The following is a 22,924-nucleotide window of genomic DNA, read 5'->3' as shown; positions in this document are numbered from 1 at the left end:
GAACTGTGGTATAACCACTCAACGGGGTACTATGTGACTGTGAACAGGAATAAGCATACCAACTAAGATGGCTATAATAAAAAAAAAACAGATAATAACAAGTGTTGGTGAGGATGTGGAGAAATCAAAACCTTCATACACTGTTGGTAGGACTGGTTTGGAAACAGTGGCATTCCCTCAAAATGTTAAACACAGAATTATCAAACGAAATAGCAATTCCACTCCTAGGAATATACTCAAGAGAAATGAAAACGTATTTTCATACAAACACTCGTATAAGAAAGTTCATAGCAGCATTATTCGTAACAGTCAAAAGTTAGAAATAACCCAAATGCCCATCAACTGATGAATGGATAAACAAAATATGATCTAGCCATACAATGGAATATTATTCAATAACAAAAAGAATAAAGTACTGACTCATGCTACAACATGAATGAACTTTAAAAGCTATGCTAAGTGAAAGAAGCTAGCCACAAAGGACCACATATTGTATGATTCCATTTGTATGAAGTGTCCATGATAGGCAATTCTATAGACAGTTTCGCTGCCTAGAGCTAAGGGTTGGGAAGGAAATGGGAAGTGACTGCTAATGGGTTAAGGGTTTCTTTTTGAGATGATAAAAATGTTCTAAAATTGATAGTAGTGATGGTTGCACAACTCTAAACATACTGAAAATCACTGAATTGTGCATTTTATATAGGTGAATTGTATGGTATATGAATTGTATCTCAATAAAGTTATAAAAAAAAAGGGGTTAAAGATTATTTTACTATTCACCAGCATATATCATTAAGAATTTAAAAAAGCAGGGTGCCTGGGTGGCTCAGTCAGTTAAGCGTCTGCCTTCAGCTCAGGTCATAATCCCAGGGTCCTGGGGTCGAGCCTCACATCAGGTTCCTTGCTCAGCAGGGAGCCTTGCTTCTCCCCTGCCTGCCGCTCCCCCCTGCTTGTGCTTGCTCTCTCCCTCTCCCTGTGTCAAATAAATAAAATCTTAAAAAAAAAAAAAAAAAAGAGGGGCGCCTGGGTGGCTCAGTTGTTAAGTGTCTGCCTTCGGCTCAGGTCATGACCCCAGGACCCTGGGATCGAGCCCCACATCGGGCTCCCTGCTCGGCAGGAAGCCTGCGTCTCCCTCTCCCCCTGCTTGTGTTCCTGCTATCGCTCTCTCTCTCTGTCAAATAAATTTAAAAATCTTAAAAAAAAAAAAAAAGAATCTTAAAAAGCATGGAAAATAAAGGTGTGTATTATATGCTCTTCCTTCTCTAAGAAGGAAGATATATGAATCTATGTATATATACTATTATTTTTAATGGAATAATAAAGTATACAATTTTTAAAATTTACCTATGAGGGAAGGAACGATTGGGGTGGATAGCACCAGAGTAGATGCTAGAAACTTCTTTGAATATTTCTTGTTTTTTAGATTTGACTTGGAATCATGTAAATATTTTAAGTAATTATAAAACAAATTATTCCCTAAAAAGTAATCCCTAGGGGTGCCTGGGTGGCTCAGTTGGTTAATTGGCCAACTCTGGATTTCAGCTCAGGTCATAATCTTGGGGGTCTGGGATAGAGCCCTGCGTTGGGCTCTGCACTCAGTAAGGAACCTGCTTGAGGATTCTTTCTCTCCCTCTCCCTCTGCCCCTTCCGCTACTCAAGTGTATGCTCTCTCTCGCTCTCAAATAAATAAATAAATAGTAATCCCTAAAAATAAAAATAAACATATATACGTATCCAGCTTAATTTGTGGCATAACCATATAGAAGAACTATTCTAAGTGACTTTAAAACAGTAATTTGTCTATTCCTAGTGGGGTATATCTTAAGGACAAAACAAACTGAAAAATAATTTTCAGCAGCAATCATATTTTTGGTGGTAGCATTATTACTTTTATTTTGAAACGGTTGTGTGTAAAGTGTGGATTAAAGCAAACAATGAATTAAATTATGTTAGTGTTAACCGAGAACCATAGTTTTCCATGTGGGATAAGGAGAAAGATGTGAGATTGATGTGAGAAGCCCAGTAGCCTGGAATCTGACCTGGAAGGGTAAGTATGAATTCATGGTGTATATTAGGAAGAGAGAAAGAAAAAAACTATTTCTTAGCTTTGGCCACTAAAAAGACCTAAAAATAATGATCACCCAGGAGCAATGAGAAGTCCTAATACCCAGACTGCAGTCTCTAAATATTATTTCCTACTGAAGCTAATCAGACTCATAGAAGAAAGTCTAATTCCAAGCCTAGGGTAGGAAATATAAAAGATGAGCACAGAAATATCTTAGTCATACCAGAAAGCAAGGACATTATCAAAGACAAACAGAATCTTAAAAAGGAATCAGAAGTTACTTGAAAAGCCTCCTACTAGCCAAAAATGGGACAACTGAGCATCATTAAGGAAAATGTTTTAAACTTACCAAATATAATTACATCAATGATTCATAATGACATTAAGTAAACAAGCAACTAAAGAATGAAAAAGTACCTTAATTGATGGAGAATGAAAATGAGTTGGAGGAAACCAATTCTTTTTGAAAACTGAAGAATCAAGCATGTAGCCTGCCTTTCCTACATGAACTATAGCTCAGTTTAATCAAATTGTTGATGAGAGGAGGTTTCTTTTATAGAGGCAATCCAGCTAATAAATGAAGAAGGAATCAACAGTATCAATAGGACACTGTTATAGATAAACAAGTTTTTTCAATAAATTAACTGCAAGAAAATTATTAAATAGATAGATAAGTGGCAAAGAGAATCTACAGATTAAAAGAGACTTAAACATATCAATCAAATGCAGTGTATGAATTCTGTAAGGATCCCAATTAAAACAAAGCAACTAAAAAAAAAAAAGAAAGAAAGAAAAAGAAAATCCAGGAAATGTGAACACTGGATATTTGCCAATATCAAGGAATTATGACATTTTTCAGATACGGTATGCTGTTAAGTTTTTTTAAGCCTTTATTTTTTAGACATACATTCTGAAATATTTATTGATGAAATGATATAAAGTCTAAGATTTGCTTTAAAATAATCCAGTTAGGTCTGGGGGTTTAGTGAAACAAGAATGGCCATGATTGTTATAGCCTGGGACACATGAGCGTTTATTGGGCTATTTTCTCTACCTTTGTATATGTTAATTCTCCAGTATAAAAAGGTTTTTAAAAATTTTAGCAACTAAAAAAAATTTCAGCATCTATGAAAAATGCTTTGTTACGTAGCTCAATATTTTCTGAGGTTACAAAATGCTCATCGCACTAAACTCCTCCTGACTGGGTTCTTTTCAGATAATCCATGGCTTTCATTTGAACCTTTTGTTTAGAAATACAGAACAACATTTATACCCTCATAATCTAATAGTTGTGGATAAAATGATAAATGCCTTAGCACTAAAATTTAACTTATTCTATACTTGCAAACTAACTTTAAACCTGAAAAGGTATATTGCCTTTAATTGATTAAAGATTATAAATATTTTGATTTTATACCACTTAAGGTAAGCTTTCATTTAAAAAATCAAGTTTCACACTCAACAGAAACACAAACAGCTCCATTACCACAGTTGGCAGTCGGTAAGGAAACTAAGCATGATCAGGTGTATTGAATTTCAAACTTGAACATGCATCTTTTGTGCCTTTTCCACAAATTCTTTGTTATAATCCGGAGATTAGCAATAACAGAAGAATATTCTTTACCTCCTTCTTACTTTAAGACTATCCACAACACAGCCTGGGGTTTTTACAAGGATGTTCACCAATAAGATGAAAGATCTAAATATGAAGGCCAAAAGAGTGGTCTCACCTGTTGCCTATATAGTGAGAGTTTGCCTTCAATTGGCTCATTTCTCATCATTTTCTTTTCAATCAGCTGATTGATCTGTGTGTTTATTTCATTTATCTAAAACAGTATGAAAGTAAAGAAGGTTAAAACTCTTCCTATGATTATACAAACTAAGTGACATCTGGCCAAACCAAGCTTTGAATTTACTGTTCTTATCATCAGTGATTTCATGGGAGGAACAGGTTCATTAATGTTATAAGTGGGCTGTTACGGTTATTTTTAGAAACAATTTACATTTCATAGTTCATGATATATATTTACATATTTTGATGACTTATATAACCATCTATGTTTAAATTGTACTAAAGTATTCTCTGTGAAATATTTGTACATTATTATCAGAAAGACAATTTCTACAAATCTGAAGTTACCCCTCACCTAGCTTGTGACTTTCAAGTCACTGCAAGTGATAAAGCAAATCCAGACTAACATTCCCCAGGGATTTAGTTCAAGGAATTCATGAACCCAACTGAGAGCTGACATGGATGACATCTAAAAACCCTTCCTGTTCTAATGATCTGTGATTTGATGATAGCTGCCATTTATCCTACCATTAATCCTTTACCAAATATAATAAAATAAAAGTGAATAAAGCCAATAGAAGCATATAGTCCCTCAAGTAATAAAAAAAAATTACATGGCTTTCAGTATATCTATCCTTTGAAAAGACTAGAGTTCTCCTGTTAATTGTATGACATTAAATTTGAGCCAAATCTCACTTGGACATGTAATTTCTATAAGTAAATTAAAAGAATAAAGTGGTCAGAATTATGTATTTAATTATAGTGGCTATTAAGCACATATTAAGCACATTAAAGGATTAGCAAATCAAAATCTCAATCGTCATAATATTTAATTGTTATTTTTTAAGAATACACATCTGATTCGTGCTTTATTTCTATGGTATAAAAATTTTATAACATAAAACCAGGTTTCAATAAGCATTACAAGAAAGTTTAGTAATTCCAAAGCAGGCATAAAAGGCTAATACAAATATTTTAGTTTTAAATATAAAATTGCTATAATATTATTTTTGGAAATAAAAATTAATGATACATAAAATATTTTAAAATTTACCATCTAAATGATTATATTATGAATACATAAACCTATGAGTCAATCATATGCATTAATTTACATATTCAAGCTACTTAGTTTCCTAATCAGTTGACTAAGTCTTTATAACATCATGTGGATTAAGTAACAGCATTACCTGCTACAATTTCTCACAAAGAACCCCTCATAAAAGCTGTCAACTCAGCAAAGGTTAACTTAAGAGTCAAGGGCAGGACACTATAGAAAGCAGTTCACATAATTTTCACAGGACTGGGGATGAGATAAAATTGGGAGCTATAAAAAGAAGATGATTGTCACTTACTTTAGATTCAAGCTCAAGAAGATCAGAATGGCCCATGGCAGGCTCTGAAACCACTTGTTGTAAAAAATGCAGTTCTTTTTTCTTGCTCTCTAATTCTTTAGGAAATTTTTCAGTTACCATATAAGAATTAAATTTTATCTCCTCCTCTAGCCTCTTCATTAAACCTTTAAAAATAAAATAAAATATTCAGCCCAAGAGAGTAGGTATAGTGATACTTTGTGCACTTTAAAATAGAAGACCTGAATAATAGGCATATCTACTGAAAGCAATCTCTATAATAAAAAATTGACCACTGAAATTTTTTCCCCAATTTTTAAAAAGTAATCTCTACACCCAACATGGAGCTCAAACTCACAACCCCAAGATCAAGAGTCACACAATCCTCTGACTAAGCCAGCCAGGAGCCCCGACCATTGAAATCTTCTGATGTTAATTAGAATGATAACAAAGGACAGTTTACACAGAAGAACATTAATATAATTTTAGAAAACGTAGTATTATGATCTTTCCAAATTGCTGCCTAATTCTTCTTTATACTTCACAACATACAAAAATAACATCCGCAGAGCCAGTATCTTTCAGGTCTTTTTTGCCGTTAAGTATTGACAGCAGTCCACAACACAAATGGCAACATAAATGAAATCTCACCCAGATTCTTCCTTCTGTAAGGGCCATTTACCCTTCTTCTTTCACAATACTTCTGGTGCAATTTATATTTCTATTTAATACCTCATAAATGTTAATGCATTATACTTTGTCAGCTTCAAACCAATGAAAACATTACTAAAAGTACAAGTTAACATGCAAAAAAAAAGAAATTATCTACATTCATAAACACTTCTGGCTTTTCCATATTTGGTAGTTTTGATACTGTAAAGTATTAGCTTACAGTAAGTGGTAACTTAAATTATACTTTAAATACTTAGTAAGTTTTCTTATTTTGGTAGAGCACACAAATATACACACACAGAGATTTTCAGTGAATAATGGTTTTGTTATAAATTCCCAGGCTAGAGAGCTTTAAAAAGTTTATTTCAGATCTTTCCATTACACATTTACAAATTCTGGCTTGACTCTTTAAAACACTGGATTTCCGGTTTAAGTAATCTACGTAGGTAGATTGCATAATAATTTGGCCCAAAGTCTTAACATTATTTTTAGTTCTGTTGTGCTAACCATATATTAACATGTAAAAATTTATTAATGGCAAAATCACAAGTTTTCCATCCATCCCTACAATTTCCCCCTGTTTTTAGGGACTGGGGAAAGGGAGAGAAGAGAAAGTGTTTAATGAATCAGACTATAATTAGGCAGTCATTCCTACATGGTTTCTGATTAAATCTACATCCTGGCATCTTTGGCTATTAGGTGACGAGTTTTTCCATCTTCAAGTTCTTAAACTACATGTAATCAGAGATGTAAAGAATCAAATCTAAAATGTTTTTAAAGATTTAAAAGTCTTAAATATTATTTTCCTTATTTAAAAGAAAGATTTGGGGCATCTGGGTGACTCAGTCAGTTGAGCATTTGACTCTTGATTTCGGCTCAGGTCATGATCAGGGTGGTGAGATCAAGCCTGTGGTCAGGATCTGCCCTCAGAGGGGAGTCTGCTTCTCTCCTTCTTCTCCCTCCCCCACCCCTCATGCTCTCCAGCGCTCTAATAAATAAATAAATCTTTAAAAAAATAAAAGAGAGATTCAAATTTTAGAAAATACAAATTCATGTACAGTGATAGAAAGCAGATCAGTGGTTGCCTGGGAATAGGTAGAGGGACAGAAAGGGGCAAAAAGGAGCTATTACAAAGGACACAAGAAAATGTTTGGGGGTGATGGATATTATTTGTTATCTTGATTAAGGTTGATGGTTTCACCAGTCTGTACATTATGTCAAAACTTATCAAGTGTATACCTCAAATATGTGCTGTTTATTATATGTCCATTTTACCTCAATACAACTGTTAAAAAAATGTAAAAACAGGGTTTCTGTCACATTTTAAATTCTTCTCTTAAAAGTTCTAACTTAAGACCTTGAAAGTAGTCATATGTTCTATGCAGCTTTTAAAAAATTATCTTTCAAAATCCTGGTGAAATTAAATAGAAGGTCACTAAGATCTCAGTAAACTTTTTGATTAAAAACCCTCTAGAAATGTCTTACTGGCCCTACTATAGTTTAATGAGTAGCTTCTTTTATATAATAAATCTCATGAAAGTGTAGAGTATAAAGATGAATTAACTTCCATGAGTGTTTTATAATAAGGCTGTTACTCTGAAAAAATACAAAGCACATTCCTACACTAAAAATACTTATGTTATTTATGTAAATGGAAACTTTCCATAAGTCATTTTTTTGTTACTTAAAAAGTTTAGATAGACCTTGTTAAAGGAAATACCTGGATCAATTAAACATATTTCATCTACCCTTTTCCCAGGCTGCTGAATACAACCCGTAAGACTGTCTTCCAGAAAGATGTCAACAAAGCAAGAACTCCTTAACTTGCTGCTCCCCACCCCCAAAGAACATATATTGCACACATAATACCTTATTTTTATGTTTTCAGCCCTTTTTTTCTTACTTAACTCCCCTCCTATCTAAGGAAATGATCATTTTCTTCCTATACAGGGATTTGGTCTCTACTCCTACCTCCTAACTACTTAACAGACTATTTACTGAAGGCCTGTTGTGTGTAATTTAGCATGCTAGGGCCTGGAAATAGAAAGACCAATTATGACTTGGTGACTAGTCTGGAGTTGAGTTGAGTCAGATTCAGATAATGCCAACAATTAACATATTGTGGTAATTACTGCACATTCAGTGCACAGCACACAGGAAAGGCCGCTATCACTTCTCACCTTCTCCTCATGGATCTTCAATCTCCATTTGTCTGACTGACTCTCTTCAGCACACAATCACCCTACACTACTACCCTCTCTCAGTCTAGGCACAGTACTGTCTTCCTCATTCATTTGTACACTCCCTCCCGCTCTCACCTCCTTTTCAAAGACAAGCAGTCAGAAGAAGCCTACCCTTTTATCTCTCCTTCATCTACTATATTTATGTTGTTTCAGGTCACTGTGCCTTGGCATGGAATGTATTCTACTCCTTCACCTTTCCGACTTGAACTTAACTCAGGTGCTACCTAGTCCAGGAAGCCATTTGACTCTGTGATAGGGTTTGGTGCTTTGCCTCTTTGTTCTCATAGAACCCTGTGCTGAGCTTCATCAGCAAATTGGTAAAGCTACATGATCACTATTCATTGCCTGTCTTTCCTGTATTAGACTGTGAGAACCTAAACATCTTTTTTCTATTCCTAGCACCCAGCACAGTTCCTGACATGTAGTAGATGTTCAACAAATACTGAATTAATGCACTGTAGGTTTGAGATAATTATTTCTATTACTACTTAACAATGCAATTGATTTTATTATTTAGCAGCATCTACTAACATATTACTTATATTAATATTTTACACCAACATCTCAAGAGATGCATAAAACACAATTTTATTTGTGAATTTTATTACTAAGTGAATAATTATGTATTTCCTGGCCCAAACAACTTCTCTTTAGGCTAGAAAGCCAATGCAAAATAAAGACTATCAATTCAAATAAAAAATGAAATATTGCTAATGCTATAAATACCTCTGGATATTCTGTGTAGTTGTCAAAATTAAAACATAATAGCAAGAAATATTTAACCTAGTAAGATTGAGGACAACAGATATTACAGAAATACATTTTCAGGTGAACATTATAAATTGTATTAAACTGCACTGATCAACTACTTGTTTTTCTGCATACCAAATCTTTCAGTTCTTTTTTTTTTTTTAAGATTTTATTTATTTATTTGACAGAGAGAGACACGGCAAAAGAGGGAACACAAGCAGGGGGAGTGGGAGAGGGAGAAGCAGGCTTCCCGCCAAGCAGGGAGCCCCATGCGGGGCTCGATCCCAGGACTCTGGGATCGTGACCTGAGCCGAAGGCAGACGCTTAACGACTGAGCCACGCAGGCGCCCCCAAATCTTTCAATTCTTATACACACTACCTTCATTTCAAAAAATTCACTATTAATAGTAAGTTCTAGTACTTAGTAAGAGTAGGCCTATACAAATTACTTATTGATATTAATTCTTAAATGGCTATATTTAATGGGTTTCTTTTGAAGATTTATCTTACTTTTTTGCACTAAACTGTGAAGGAACCTACATCAAATCCAAAGAATATACACTAAAAAGATATAGATTATAGAAAGGAGAAAAAAAAATCATAAAAAAGTTTTTTCTTTGTCCTGAAAATTAACATTCTCCTAAAAAGTGAAAACTTAGTGAATGAAGAATGAAATGACCCCAACAACTAATGCCTGGCAACTTCCAAGTATTGCTTGAATCTGAATTTATAAGACTAAGAGGCATAAGAGAATCTATGGAAAGCCACTAATTAACATGTATTAACCATATGTTTTGTAGGTAACACTATACTGGTTTTTCAAATATTAATTAAATATATTATATTTCCTTGATTCTGAGATGCCATTGATTAAATAACAAATATCATGGTAAATGTACATATAAAATGTAAGATATATCCCAATGGCAAAAACAATTAAAATGGGAAAGAATATGGGTCTAGAATTAAGGAAATACTGTATTATCTCTTTTAAGAGCTTTATTGAGATATAATTTACATGCCCTAAAATTCACACATTTAAAGTGTGTAATTCAATGGTTTTTAGTAAATTCACAGAGTTGCACAACCATCACCACAATTAATTTTAGAACATTTTTATTGGCTCTGAAAGAAGCTCTATACTAATTAGCAGTCCCTTCCTCCCCATACCACATACACACAAGCTGTCATCTCCCACAACCCCTCAGCTCTAGGCAATCACTAGTTTGATTTTATCTCTCTAGATTTTCTTATTCTGGACATTTCATACAGATGGAATCGTATAATATGTGGTCTTTTGTGATTGGTTTTTTTCACTTAACATGTTTTTGAGGCTCATACATGTTGCAGTAGATATCAATACTTCATTCCTTTGCATTCCATTGTGTGGATATACCACATTTTGTTTATTCACTCATCAGCTTAGGGACATTTGGGCTGTTTTCACTTTTTAGCTATTATGAATAAGGCTGCTGTAAACATTTGTGTACAAATTTTTGTGCGGGCATAGGTTTTCAATTCCCTTGGGTAGATACCTAGGAATGAAACTAGGGTCATGGTAACTCTATGTTTAACCTTTTGAGGAACTGCCAGATATATTTTTCAAAGCAGTCACACCATTTTATATTCCCACCAGCAACATATGAGATTTCCATTTTCACTAACACATGTTATTGTCTGTCTTTTTTATTCTATGACTTATAGCTTAGAGTATAATATTTCATATAATACTACAGAAAGATGAATTATCCCTTGAGCAGCTAGATTTTTACACTGGAATATTTCTCCAGTACCGATGAGAGCTTTCCACTGCGCTTCCAGTGTACATGGTCTCCCTTCTGATGAGCAATAAAACTTTAAAAATGCCTGGGATGGATTTGGTGGTGTAATCTGGAAATATCACAATTTATCTTCTAAGTAAAGCTCATGTGACAAAAGAGCCAGGATACCCATGTCATTAGCACAACCCAAGGGTCCAACATTTATTCCTTTTCTTTATAGCCCAGGCTTGATAACAATTATTCACATCTTCTCCACCTATCTTTTTCGTAACATCCATCCTAAGTATTTTATATGCTCATACACCAGAGAGCCTCCCTCCACGGTGGTTTTCACTCCCTGCACTCTCTGACCAAACAGTGAATGGGAATTATAAAACCCCAGGTAAAAACTCAAGGATGTCTTTAACAGGGCTCTCATCCATTAACTAGGAAATGATACTTTAAAATGCTTAGCTATCACTAGATGATAATTAATTCCCATGAGTTGATTGCTTTAACTAATATTCTCTGATCATCTGTATCATACAATAGTTTCCACTTACTTTCAGGCTTTGCATCTGCTGCTGCATGGCGCATACTTTTCAGCTGATTTTGTACTCTTTGCAGTCTCTGCACTGCATGAAATAGCTTTAAAATACAAATAGATCCATTATTTGCTTAGTCTATTGAAACCTACCACTCACATAGACAAGCAAAGAAAAATACAAGTTCCACATAATTCTTGCAATATAAAAAGAACAAATAATAAGAACTAAGAAAATTACTGTTGGGCCCAAAATGTAACTGGTTTTCTCAATACCTTTTCATGTAAAGCCTTTTTAAAAAAAGCTTTCAGAAAGTTTATTTTTAGTTATTGGTTGTACTTAGTAATCAAGGAAAAATACTTGGTAAAGAAATATACACACCAGGCTTTTCTTGTTATAACATGGTTTTCTTTTTTTTTCCTTTTTTTATTTTTAAGTAATCTCTATACTCAATGTGCAGCTTGAATCCACCACCCCAAGATCAAAAGCTGCATGCTCCACCAACTGAGCCAGCCAGGTGCCCCTAATATGGTTTTCTTAATTCTAAGAAATATTAGCATTCTCACAGATGATGTCTTAGAATCAGACACTGATGCTAAGTAACCACTCAGGGCCCAAGCAATGCAGCTTACTGGTTCAGGGGAACTACCATGATGCCAAATCAAGTTCCAAAAGAGTCAAACATCTCATTGAGTAGGAAATGGAGCTGATTTGAAGTATATTTTTAATGTATAAGTCTCCTTAGTTTTAAGACAGATTTTTAATAAAAGTAATCCTTTCGAGCCAAATTGTTTTTTCTTTAAGGCAAAGTCTAAAAATGTGGAGTATGGGTGATTTTGAGCCTTTTCATGATTTGCTTATTTGCCACGGTAATAAATTCTAGTGGATACCGTGATCAGTAGTATAAATGGATATTCTCATAGCACCAGAATCTCAGGACACCCTTTAGAGATTCTACCAGTTTTATCAGCAGTTAATCTTAATGCTTAACATTACAATGAATGCCCCAACTCATGTTGGGTCAACATGAGTTAAGCATAGGCCAAAAGGTAGTATATAGATACATACTGGGTACAGAACCCAAAAAGTAGTATTATTGCTATTGGTGCCACAAAATCCTCTTAAGAGTATTCCATCATGTTAACAAAAGGAAACATGAACTACAATTGTAGAATTCTTTTTTCTTTATATTTGAATGATCAAATTTACTATTTCTTTCATCATGAGAATATAAACTTTTATGAGGATACCTGATTCTTTTGTTCCTGCTTCTGTTGTGCAAGAAATTCTTCTCTCTCTTTTTCAACTCGAAGTTGCCTTGCTATTTTAAGCATCCGTTGATGATTCTGAACTGTCTCCACCTACAGTAAGGGAATTAAGTAGTACATGTTACTGTCAAGTTAAAAGAAATTAGCATGTCACGTGACTCAGACATCCACTTATTTCTTTTTGGCAAACAGTACTCCCTAGAGATGACAGTAAAGTTCCATACTCCAGGTCCTTAAAAGTTCTGGGCTACTGCCTAGGGAGATTCCCTTTCTGTCAATGTCATTTGAGTCCATCCTCAGATGTACACCAATGCCTTGTTTAATCCTTATTTCTATTCCTAAATCTTTGCAAGTCCTTGGGACTTGGGGCCAAAGGCTTACAGTGCTAATTCTTGCCTTACCCTTTTCTTCAAACGTTCAACTCTCTTAATGAGCTGATCCTTTTCTTCCTCCATTGCACTGATATCCTAAAAAGGAGTCACGGAGACATTATAAGAAAAAGCATTCTTTGTAGATTTCAAATAAAGTTTTCGTATGATTGTGCATCGACCGTCTTCACTACTTTTTTTTTTTTTTAAGATTTTATTTATTTATTTGACAGAGAGAGACACAGCGAGAGAGGGAACACAAGCAGGGGGAGTGGGAGAGGGAGAAGCAGGCTTCCCGTGGAGCAGGGAGCCCGATGCGGGGCTCGATCCCAGGACCCTGGGATCATGACCTGAGCTGAAGGCAGATGCTTAACAACTGAGCCACCCAGGCGCCCCGACTGTCTTCACTACTTATAACCAGATCATTAAGGAACAAAGATCCTCTTTTGGATAAAGGGTATTTTTATTTCCCCTTAGGGTTCTTTATACAGGATAATTTATTTGGCAGCTTAGTGTTCATTCAGAAAAGCAACCAAAACAGGTTATAGTATAGCAAGGTAAAGCTGCCAACCAGCACATTTGTGTGCTGATTCCAAATATGGGCACACGATTTTTCAAGTCTTCTATAATGGAAAGTGTACAGGCCTAAAACCATGAACGACAGCTGCTGACATCCCATCTGCTCTGTTAAATACCCAACTATACATTCTGCCAATTTTCCATCAAAATTATTTTTAAGGCTATGATGTTTTTTTAAAGATTTTATTTTTTATTTATTTGAGAGAGAGTGAGAGAGAGAGCACAAGAGGGGGTAGGGTCAGAGGGAGGAGCAGACTCCCTGCTGAGCAAGGGAGCCCGATGTGGGACTCCATCCCGGGACTCCAGGATCATGACCTGAGCCGAAGACAGTCGCCCAACCAACTGAACCACCCAGGCGCCCGAGGCTATGATGTTTTTAAGACATAAATTTCTGTCTGGCTTTGTCAATTAACCAATTCCCTTCCTAAAAATATAGACTTCAAAAATAAACCACCTTCCTTTTAACCAGCTCCATAATATTTTCTAGTGAAAACAAAAAATCCTTCCTAAACTTAAAAAACTAATAGCCTATCACAGTAATACTAAAGAGAAAAATATACATAGTAGTTAGCATTGATAGGATCTGAGGAACTAGGCATTCTTACTCCCTACTGGGGGCATTGGACTAAGGAATAATATCAAAAGTCTTAAACATATATACCATCTAGGGATACCTGGGTGGCTCAGTCAGTTAAGCGTCTGCCTTCAGCTCAGGTCATGATCCCAGGGTCCTGGGATCGAGTCCCGCATCGGGCTCCCTGCTCCGCAGGGAGCCTGCTTCTCCCTCTGCCTCTGCCTCTCTCTCTCTCTCTCTCTCTCTATCTCTCATGAATAAATAAAATCTTTAAAAAAAAAAAATATATATATATATACCATCTAGCCTGGTAACTCCACGTCTGGGAATTTGTCCTAATAAAATATGCATGGTGGGGCGCCTGGGTGGCTCAGTTGGTTAAGCGACTGCCTTCGGCTCAGGTCATGATCCTGGAGTCCCTGGATCGAGTCCCGCATCGGGCTCTCTGCTTGGCGGGGAGCCTGCTTCTCCCTCTGACCCTCCCCCCTCTCATGTTCTCTCTCTCTCTCTCTCATTCTCTCTGTCTCAAATAAATAAATAAAATCTTAAAAAAAAAAAATATGCATGGGAGATCAAAGACTTCTCTATGAGGAGTCTCGCAGATGCTAGTCATATCTAAAATTTGTAAATTACCAAATGCCTGAGAATTATTAAATAAACTATGGCACAATACAATGAAAGTCATGAAAAATTATGCAGAAGAACGTTTAATGACAGAAAAACTCATGATATGACATTACCTGGAAGAAGCAGATTACAACACTTATATTATAGTACAATACAAAGAAAAAGATTTAAATATATTCACTAAAATGTCAATAGTACTTATCTCTACAGTGTGGGATTATGAGTGAATTATTTCCTATTCTTGCTTGTCATATTTTCTAAAAAGAGTATGTTCAAGAATAATGAAAATAAAATGACAGACTCTCAGTCATTTTATCATTTCAGTTTATTCACATGACATAACGGAGGAATAGTGGATGAATGTCCATCACTGTTCCTTCATACTGTAAGTATCCTATTTATGGGTCTTTCGCCCCCACTAAATGTAAGCTCATCTTTCATTCCTAATACACTCAACAAACTCTCATTGAGAACCTACATGTGCGGGGCATTGTGATAGATACTGGGGATACAGTGATGAACAAGATAGACAGACATGGCCCTTGCCCTCAAAGGGAATAAAGATAATTGGGAAAACAGACATTAAAGTAACTATAAGTGTGATGAGTATTATAAAACAAAAAGAATTGGGGTAACTAATCCATCTAGGGAATCAGGGAAGGCCTCCCTGAGCAAGCAACTTCTACTGTTTCCTAATTCAGAAGATAAAGATGGCATGGATAACTCAGGAATTCTAAAAATACAAAATTCACGAAAGTGGAATTAGCACGTGTTTAGGGAAAGAAGTTACATGCCTGGTGAAAAGGTTAAATTGTTTTTAGAGACCATGAAGTAACATGTGTCAAAAGTCCCCCAAATTTTCATATGTTTTAATATTTCTATAAATTTATCCTAAGGAAACAATTACAGATACCCCAAAATAAATTTATGTATACGATAAGCACAGCATTACCTATAATAGCAAAAAAATAAAATAAGAAACCAAAAATGGTTAACTTATCCATACTATGCAAAATTATTTAGTCATTAAAAATCATATTTAGAGGTGCCTGGGTGGCTCAGCTGGTTAAGTGGCTGCCTCTTGATTTCAGCTCAGGCCATGATCTCAGGGTCATGAGATCAAACCCCACATCAGGTTCTGAGCTCAGTGGAGAGTCTGCTTGAGATTCTCTCTCTTCTTCTTCCTCTGCCTCACCACCCCCCAAATTAAAAGAAAATCATATTTAGGGGGTGCCCAGGTGGCTCAGTTGGTAAAGCATTCAATTCTTGATTTTGGCTCAGGTCATGATCTCAGGGTCGTGAGAACAAGCCCCATGTTGCGCTCCAGGCTGTGGGTGTGGAGCCTACTTAAGATTCTCTGTCTCCCTCTCCCTCTGCCCCAAGTCCCAATATAAAAAAAAAAAAAAAATCATATTTAGAAAGATAACAATGTGAATATATGCAATGATTAAAAAAGCAAGATACAAATAACTATGTACAGCATGATCCCAAATACTCACCAACACAAACATACACACAAAGTCTGAAAGGATAGCAACTGAATGGTTTTTTCTTCTTTATTCTCGTCTCTATTTTCTATTATATATATTTTATACTTTATATAATAGATATTTACTGTATATATATATAGAGAGAGAGAGAGAGAAAGACCCAAAATGTAATCTTTTTTAATCCATGGTAGTAGTCTATATAGTACATAAGAACTCATTATGAATTTACCTTGGTATCATTAATTTCTTCAGTAAAGAACTAGCAAAGGTTGGACAAAAGAAAATCTGTCACTTGCTATCACTAGCTCCCATATAGTTTTGGTTTTTTTGTAAGATCTTATTTATCCATTTGAGAGAGAGAGAGAACAAAGATAGAGCACGAGCAGGGGAGAGAGGGAGAAGCAGGCTCCCCGCCAAGCAAGGAGCCCAATGCGGGGCTCAATTCCAGGATCCTGGGACCATGACCCGAGCCAAAGGTAGACACCCAACCAACTGAGCCACCCAAGCGCCCCAGCTCCCATATAGTTTTAAGACTCATACTGAATTAACTAAAAACAAAAATGGGAAAACTAATATTCAAATCTAAAAAAAATATATTACTATATTTTCTTTTCTTTACCCTTCTTATTTCTGCTGTAGAAAATCCAGATGTCTTGAGTTGCTCACATTCTTTATGCAAAGTTTTAAAGGCTTCCATTAGCTCTTCATACTAAAAGACAAATTAAAAAATTATAAACTAATGACTAGATCCAATAGACTTTTCTTCATCAGGTTATTGATTAACTTACAGTGATTACTTAAATCATTATATAATAGCATTAAAAATACATCCTTAAACATTTATATAAGACACAAAAAAAAGTAGGTGTGTATAATCTGGTCACTAAGTACTTCTCCAGCTTCCTCTCTGGTTAGTTCCCCTAATTCACATTCTATACTCCAGCTATGGTGATCTTTCAATCCTTGGAATATTCTATGCTCTCACCTCCAGTCTACACACCCCATTCCTTCTGAAAATACTTTATGGCTTCCTCACCCCTTACCTGGATAATTTCAGTTCATCTGTCAGGTCTCAGCATGGATACCACCATCCTCAGAGAAGACTTCTCTAGCCCTGTACCTATTCTAGATCAGAGTGTCATGATATCAGAATAAAAATCATGTAAAATTTTAATTGCCTAGTTACTTGTCTGTCTCTGTCCCCCTCCATTAGACAGCGAGAGTCAAGAGGACAAAAATACTATTATCCTGTATAATTTAGTATCTCTGGGGCCTAGCATGATGCATAACTGATATAGATGTTCAATAAAAAGTAGCTGGATGAATGAAAAAAATTACAACTCTTACCCAAAATTCTTTAAAATTAGTATTTTTTTGTGAGCAATGACAGGAAATTAATATGTTTCTTGACTGATCATATCCTACAAATCTGTAAATCATTTATTCTAAAACTCCTCATTTAGAAAGACAACATACATATTTTATTAGGTTCTGTGCTAACTGACTGGCTAAATGTACAAGTCATTTTAGATTTATACCTCAGATATGTTTCAAGAATAAACATGTCTTTATTATTAATTCTTCCATTAATTATCTGTGCATATTTAGTAAAAGCTATTAATAAACTTCTTCCAGAGGAATTAGTTTTTATCAGGTTTATTGATGAGGGAGTGTAGGAAGGAGAAAATATTTTACATTTACACTTCTCTATTTCTTACATTATGTAAAGCCTTCAAATGTAGGAATTGGGGTAGTCTCATTCTGCTGTACTTCTCCCATGAAATCTACTAATAACATTTGACATGATTATTTACATAAATCTTTCAACACCCAAAATGTCTTAAGAGATCAATATTGACTCTATTTTGAGTGACTGCCATGGCTATCCAAAACAACAAAATATATGGGTGAAAAAACATTTAGTTTTGATTGTTCTGATTCAATCCCAATTTTGAGGACATACTGTATAGAAGCAACTCTACAAAACTCTGAAGGAAAACAATGATGGATAAGACGTGATACCTGTCTTCACGCACCTCATAATCTATTGGGATAGACCGACAAACTATTCACAACAAACTGCACAAATCAGTCTATGTATATAGCATAGAATAAAAGCACAAAGGGCTAAACAGGGGCACTTTTTTAAATCAAAGTCCTTTGAAACCTTAAACCTGAATCCCTTCTTTCCATAGTCTTTGATCAGGAATGTGCTTTGAAATCCCAGGACCAAGATTCAGACCAGCCAGAATCCTCAGCAGTCAAGAACTTTTTTTTTTTAAGCTTTTTTTTTTTTTAAGATTTTATTTATTTATTTAAGGAAAAGAGAGAGAGCATACACACTTGTGAGTGGGGAGGGGAGGGAGCAGAGGAGGAGGGAGTGGGAAAGGGAGAGAATCCCAAGCAGACTCGGGGCTGAGCCTGAGACTGACCTCAAGACACTGAGATAATGACCTGAGCCAAACAAAGAGTTGGACGCTTAACCGACTGAGCCACCAAGGTGCCCCAAAAGTAGTCAAGAGCTTTAAGACTGTAAGGCCAGAACCCAATATCATCCTAAAACTCTAGGAGAAAGTACACTGAGATTTCAAACTCCTGGCGCTTTCTCTACCTTCTGCCTGATTGGGAAGTCCTTTGAGATCTCAAGCCTAGCTTCTTTGCCTATACAAAATCCTCTCAGGGGCTCACAGGTCCTGATTTGTCCAGGATAGTGTGAATTTATACCTTTGCCTTCATGTAATTATTATGATAGTCTATTTCTCTCTGATTTGGATGACAAATTGTATAATCATCTAACTGATCAGCAAAGTGTTCTGCAGTCCCAAACCCAAAATCCTATCTACGCACAATTCTTAATAAATTATTCTAAAATCCTAATCTCAGGATTTTTTCTATCTATATACCCCTATCACTGAAATAGTATTTGTGTGCAAAAGCCAATATTTTCAGAGCGCCTGGGTGGCTCAGTCGTTAAGCGTCTGCCTTCAGCTCAGGTCATGATCCCAGGGTCCTGGGATCGAGCCCCACATTGGGCTCCCTGCTCCGTGGGAAGCCTGCTTCTCCCTCTCCCACTCCCCCTGCTTGTGTTCCCTCTCTTGCTGTGTCTCTCTCTGTCAAATAAATAAATAAAATCTTTAAAAAAAGTCAATATTTTCATACCTGATTACAGTTGAACATTATTAATAACCATTTTACCTTTAGATGCCACCTGGAAATACAGAGAAGCAAATAAGCTAAAGAGAGATTAACAGGTATTTGAACATGTGCACCTTGACATCCATTACAGATAGTTTAAAAATACCATTTGTGTATTGTATACCTGTTTATTGGTATCAGCCACAGTTTCATCCTGAAGAAACTCACTTGGTACCTCAAGTTTTATTAAAAAACGAGCTAAATATGCTCTTTTCTTCAGTTCATTAGTTCTCTGAAGAAGCCAGTGGAGCACTGGGTAAATTACAGGTTTACTTCCAATCACCAGACCCTGACGAAAGGTACTCCTATAAAAAGAAAATAAACACGTGCAGGTGATCAACCCCCCTCCCCCCGCTTATTAACAAATAAACCTTGAAAAGAAATAAAATCTCAAACCCTAATTTACAATTTCTTGATGGCTTTCCATGACTATTTTTTTTTAAGATTTTATTTATTTATTTGCCAGAGAGAGAGCACAAGCAGGGGGAGCAGCAGGCTCCCTGCAGAGCAGGGAGCCCGATGCGGGACACGATCCCAGGACCCGGGGATCATGACCTGAGCTGAAGACAGACGCTTAACTGACTGTGCCACCCAGGCATCCCTTCCATGACTATTAAAAAAAAAAAAAGAAAAAAAACCAAGGCTATTCTAAAGTCATTCTGTATATCAACAATAAACATAAAATTAGGCCCGAATATATCACTGGACTATATGGGGAGGTTGTACTGTAACCATTAATTGGTACAGTCTACCTTAATACTTCATTGACCAGGCAAGTTTAAGTGATTGTTTTTATCTAGGATGGCAGATAAATGATAAATGATAAAATGGAGTAGTGAGATTTGCCTAACTTTTTTGATTAGAGGGAAAAACTGACCCACTTAAGACTTCTACATGACAATATAACATTAAAAGTTCAAGATTATTTTGAAACTCAGTGACGTTCTAAAGCCATTGACAGAGAGACCAGGTATTGCCTAGAAAGACTGACTGTAGCCCATGAAAGTTTAGATATTCAAGCATAGCTTTAAGAAAGCAACACGTGATCAAATTCTTACATGTCTGTGGCATTTCCTGGAGGTTTATATTTAAGGATACCAAGAAGGCTCAACATCCTTTTGGTTGTTTGCTCTGGCATCTCCTCTCTGATATCAACAACTTGCTAACAGATAAAGAAATTGAAAAAATATGTTATTGTTGTATATCTAACAAAGAACCATATTTAAACTCACTGACAAAATTGTTCTCTTAGAGCATAACAGGCACAATGGTTTCTTCATAAAACAGATTAAGTATGGAGGCCCCCAGATTCCAAGTGAGGGTACATACAAGTCAGATCAGGATTTGTATTAAGAATGTCAAGGTTAAAAAGTATCCAGTGGAAAAGACCAGTATATAAGAGACATGACCTAACTTGCAATACAATAAAACCTCTGTAAAAGCATTTTCATTCCAGGACCAAATAAATTTATGTTTGGAGTAGAGAAATAACTTCTAAATAAGGTACAAGCAGATAATTTAATTTTTAAGCTAGTAGAAAAATCTTAAAGATCATTTATTATTACTTTATAGGAATGGAAAATAAGGCCCAAGACTCACAGATATTTAGAGGCAAAAAATGGCTTTCCTTCTATCCTTTTCATCACAAGAAAGAGAAAACTCTTACCTTTGGGTCAATCTCAGCCAGAACATCATTGAGAACTTGCAATAGTTGCATTGGCTCCAGGGAATCAAATGTGATTAAATTATAGTTCTTCCTAAAAGGCTCCTTATTGAGATTGTCCACAATGAATTTGATTTGATCACTCATATTTAGGTCATAACTAAAAATAGAGATAAAATTCCTCAATACTGATAACAGACATTATGGGAAAAAAAATCAGTATTAAGTTTATAGGAAGTAGGAATGAAGAGTATAATTCCTCATGGCATACAAAATGCTGTGAAAAGGGGTATTTTGTTGAAAGAAATCAGAATGTGAAGACTTTATTATGAATGTTACAGTATACTGCTAATATTGAATACCAAATGTTTTGTATATACACCTGGTAAGATAGCCATCATCTGAATTAACACTGAATTCACATGGACAAATAATAAATCCCACCTACATTAACATCTCTCCCATTCAGCTCTACAACTACCCAGGGGTAAAAATTTGTTAGGCTACAGACATGCTTCTAATTTTTTTTTTTTTTAATTAGCAGCCCATGTTTAAAAAAGTGGGAGATTTTTTTTACATTAAATCCAGACATCCAGTTTCTCTTCAAAATCAGATCTGGCAACCCTGGGCACACATTTGTACACAGTCACACCCAAACAAAGCTGAGCGGAGGCCGCAAGCTTTAGCCTGGATGTGCATTCTTTGGTTTTGTTCTGGTTTCCTCCACCAAGCACTCTTCACCCATTGATGTTATGGACTGTAGGCATCGACTCTGCCACCGTCGAGTAATTCAGGCCCATTTCCCTGTGCCTTCAATAAGGTAACAGCCTCCAGTTTTCTGGCCCCAGCCTCTCCTATTCCAAATCACTTGTATGATTCTCATTGCTCACAAAATAAAATCCAAACTTCTTGAATTTTTATTTTTCAGATCTAACTCAATTTAGCTTTCCCACCTTTATTTCCAAATTGTTACCTTTCACTGTTCTAAATTTCACCCGACTGAAAGTTACTGCTCCCTAGTTTCTCTACCTCTGTCTTCAGTTAATGCTGTTTTGTTGCCTAGAAAGACTCTTCCTCGCCTGATCTCCACAGGTGCAAATCCTAACGATCTCTCAAGATCTGCCCTCCAAATGCGCGTTCCTCCAGGAAGTCATTCTCAAGCTATCTCCCACATTCTCCATCAGAATAACGGCAGCAGCACCTGCCCTCCAAGTTAACCACACTTTATCTGCACTGCTTTCCTAGAGTTACTTTTCTGTTTTGTACTAGTACTTATGTACATTTTCTCTTCTCTACTAGAATGTAAATTCTGTGAGGACCTATCTGTGCCTAATTCTATCTGTGAATACCCACCGCATCAAAACAGTGACTTCTTCTATAGACTGGATAAATGTGTTCACAGGCCCAAGGCCAGAAAAAGAAAGATAAGCCTAATCGGTTGGTGGTGATCATAACTTTTTGGAAAAATTAAATATCTGAAAAAAGCTGAAGCAGCTTTACCAAGGTTCCTAGTGTTTCCTGCATGAAGGTATCAATTGTTTAGTATGGGAAGAAGTGGTAGAAATTTTGCAGGCAGGCAATTTTTTAAACTAGCCATTTAAAAAAGGAATTAAAAAATGAACTGCTAAAAAAAGAAATAAAGAAAAAATTACTTCAGTGCTCCTTAATAATTTTTAACTAAGAAATGAATAGATGCTATTTTATCAAAAACATTAGTTGGGGCTGCATGCATTTTGCTCTGAAATAGATTTTTTTTAATTGGGTGGGTGGAGCTGGATATTTGGAAAACATTACATGTAAAATTATGAACAAATGATTATTATTGTTAAAAAAATAAGTCAAAAGATAGTAGAAAGGATAAGCAATGTGCTTTAAAATTTTGCGGTTTCCTTTAATCTACAAAAGGAAAACTTTTTCATAAATTAAATAAAAATCCACATTGGAGATGCAAGTTTTTCACTGTTAAAAATATTTTAAGTAA

The 22,924-nt window shown here is 35.6% G+C and overlaps 1 protein-coding gene across 10 annotated transcripts in view; it reads right to left on the bottom strand.

Annotated features, from left to right (window-relative positions):
• Nucleotides 1-22,924, bottom strand: part of IFT81 (intraflagellar transport 81) — a 182,113-nt gene that overhangs the window by 58,426 nt on the left and 100,763 nt on the right. For 9 of the 10 annotated variants that reach the window (XR_010407399.1, XM_064578329.1, XM_064578335.1 and 6 more), the window contains exons 2-10: nt 20,947-21,103; nt 20,339-20,442; nt 19,405-19,585; nt 16,705-16,794; nt 12,849-12,914; nt 12,430-12,540; nt 11,198-11,282; nt 5,213-5,376; nt 3,796-3,891 (exon numbers count right to left, since the gene is read on the bottom strand). Coding sequence is in view for 9 of the 10 variants with exons in the window: in XM_064578329.1 (XP_064434399.1) it covers nt 3,796-3,891; nt 5,213-5,376; nt 11,198-11,282; nt 12,430-12,540; nt 12,849-12,914; nt 16,705-16,794; nt 19,405-19,585; nt 20,339-20,442; nt 20,947-21,090 (1,041 nt within the window). In the remaining variant the exon portion in view is untranslated. The remainder of the gene's footprint in view (nt 1-3,795; nt 3,892-5,212; nt 5,377-11,197; nt 11,283-12,429; nt 12,541-12,848; nt 12,915-16,704; nt 16,795-19,404; nt 19,586-20,338; nt 20,443-20,946; nt 21,104-22,924) is intronic. The other variant, XM_064578333.1, reaches the window with a different exon arrangement.

The sequence above is a fragment of the Mirounga angustirostris genome, unplaced genomic scaffold (assembly GCF_029215605.1).
Source record: "Mirounga angustirostris isolate CCGP_5_RB_7025 unplaced genomic scaffold, mMirAng1.0.hap1 SCAF_14, whole genome shotgun sequence".
NCBI classification, from domain to species: domain Eukaryota; kingdom Metazoa; phylum Chordata; class Mammalia; order Carnivora; family Phocidae; genus Mirounga; species Mirounga angustirostris.
Note: the sequence above shows the minus strand (reverse complement) of the source record. Positions and strands in the feature narration are given on the sequence as shown.